The sequence below is a fragment of the Pyxicephalus adspersus genome, chromosome 12 (genome assembly GCF_032062135.1).
Source record: "Pyxicephalus adspersus chromosome 12, UCB_Pads_2.0, whole genome shotgun sequence".
In the NCBI taxonomy this organism is placed as follows: Eukaryota; Metazoa; Chordata; class Amphibia; order Anura; family Pyxicephalidae; genus Pyxicephalus; species Pyxicephalus adspersus.
In genome coordinates this window covers 1820050-1820771 of record NC_092869.1, presented here as the reverse complement: position 1 = coordinate 1820771, position 722 = coordinate 1820050, and the positions used below count along the sequence as shown (strand labels likewise).

Sequence of the window (722 nt, the reverse complement as noted above, 5' to 3'; positions counted from 1 at the left end):
ACCCACCTGGAGCCCACATTGTAGACGTTGTATTGCAGGGTCAGATCTTTCCCCTCCACCGCATATCGGTTCAGCAGGGATTTAGAAGCCAGCAGCCTGGCTCCCTCCTCGCAATGGCCGACGGCCAGCAGGACTGCAAACACACCTAGTAAAGTCCTCATCTGTGGGAGAAGAGGAAACAAATTCACAATGAAAGAAAATTACAAAGGCAACGAATGAAAATGACAATACAGCTGCTGTGTCCCCAAAGAGCCAGACAGGAAAGGAGGGCATTGCGGGAAGCTGGGGTCACTCCGCTGACAGGTTTACCCTCGTGTGATTACAGAAGGCAGGGACCTTATACAGGTGTTCACATCACTGCCTGCATTAGGGGAGATTTGCTATTGGTCTGCACAGAGGGCTGTAGGGGGCAGTAGTGGTCCCTTGTACCTGGGAACAACAACACTGGCAAGGGACCCGGATGGCAAATTAGGCAAAAAAAAAGAAAGGAGGAGAAGGGGTTAAAGGAGGGCAGGCGGGGTAATATTTACCCAAAGATGGGTAATAAACAATGTGGTCGGGGCACCTAATGTGTGTATGGTGTTCCCAAACCCCCTCCCCCCAAAGGGGTAAAGCTGATGTGTCAGCGCTGGGGTAAGAGCAACCCTCCCTCCCCCCAGGGGTAAAGCTTATGTGTCAGCTGGGGGTAACAACAACCCCTCCCTCCCCCCAGGGGTAAAGCT

General features: G+C 52.6%; 1 protein-coding gene across 1 annotated transcript in view; it reads right to left on the bottom strand.

The window, feature by feature from the left end:
• The window catches only part of SSR2 (signal sequence receptor subunit 2), a gene marked incomplete in the record, with an annotated part of 4753 nt that overhangs the window by 3191 nt on the left and 840 nt on the right, over positions 1-722 (bottom strand). Inside the window, 1 exon segment of the mRNA XM_072428278.1 lies at positions 7-161. Coding sequence (XP_072284379.1) covers positions 7-161 — 155 coding nt within the window.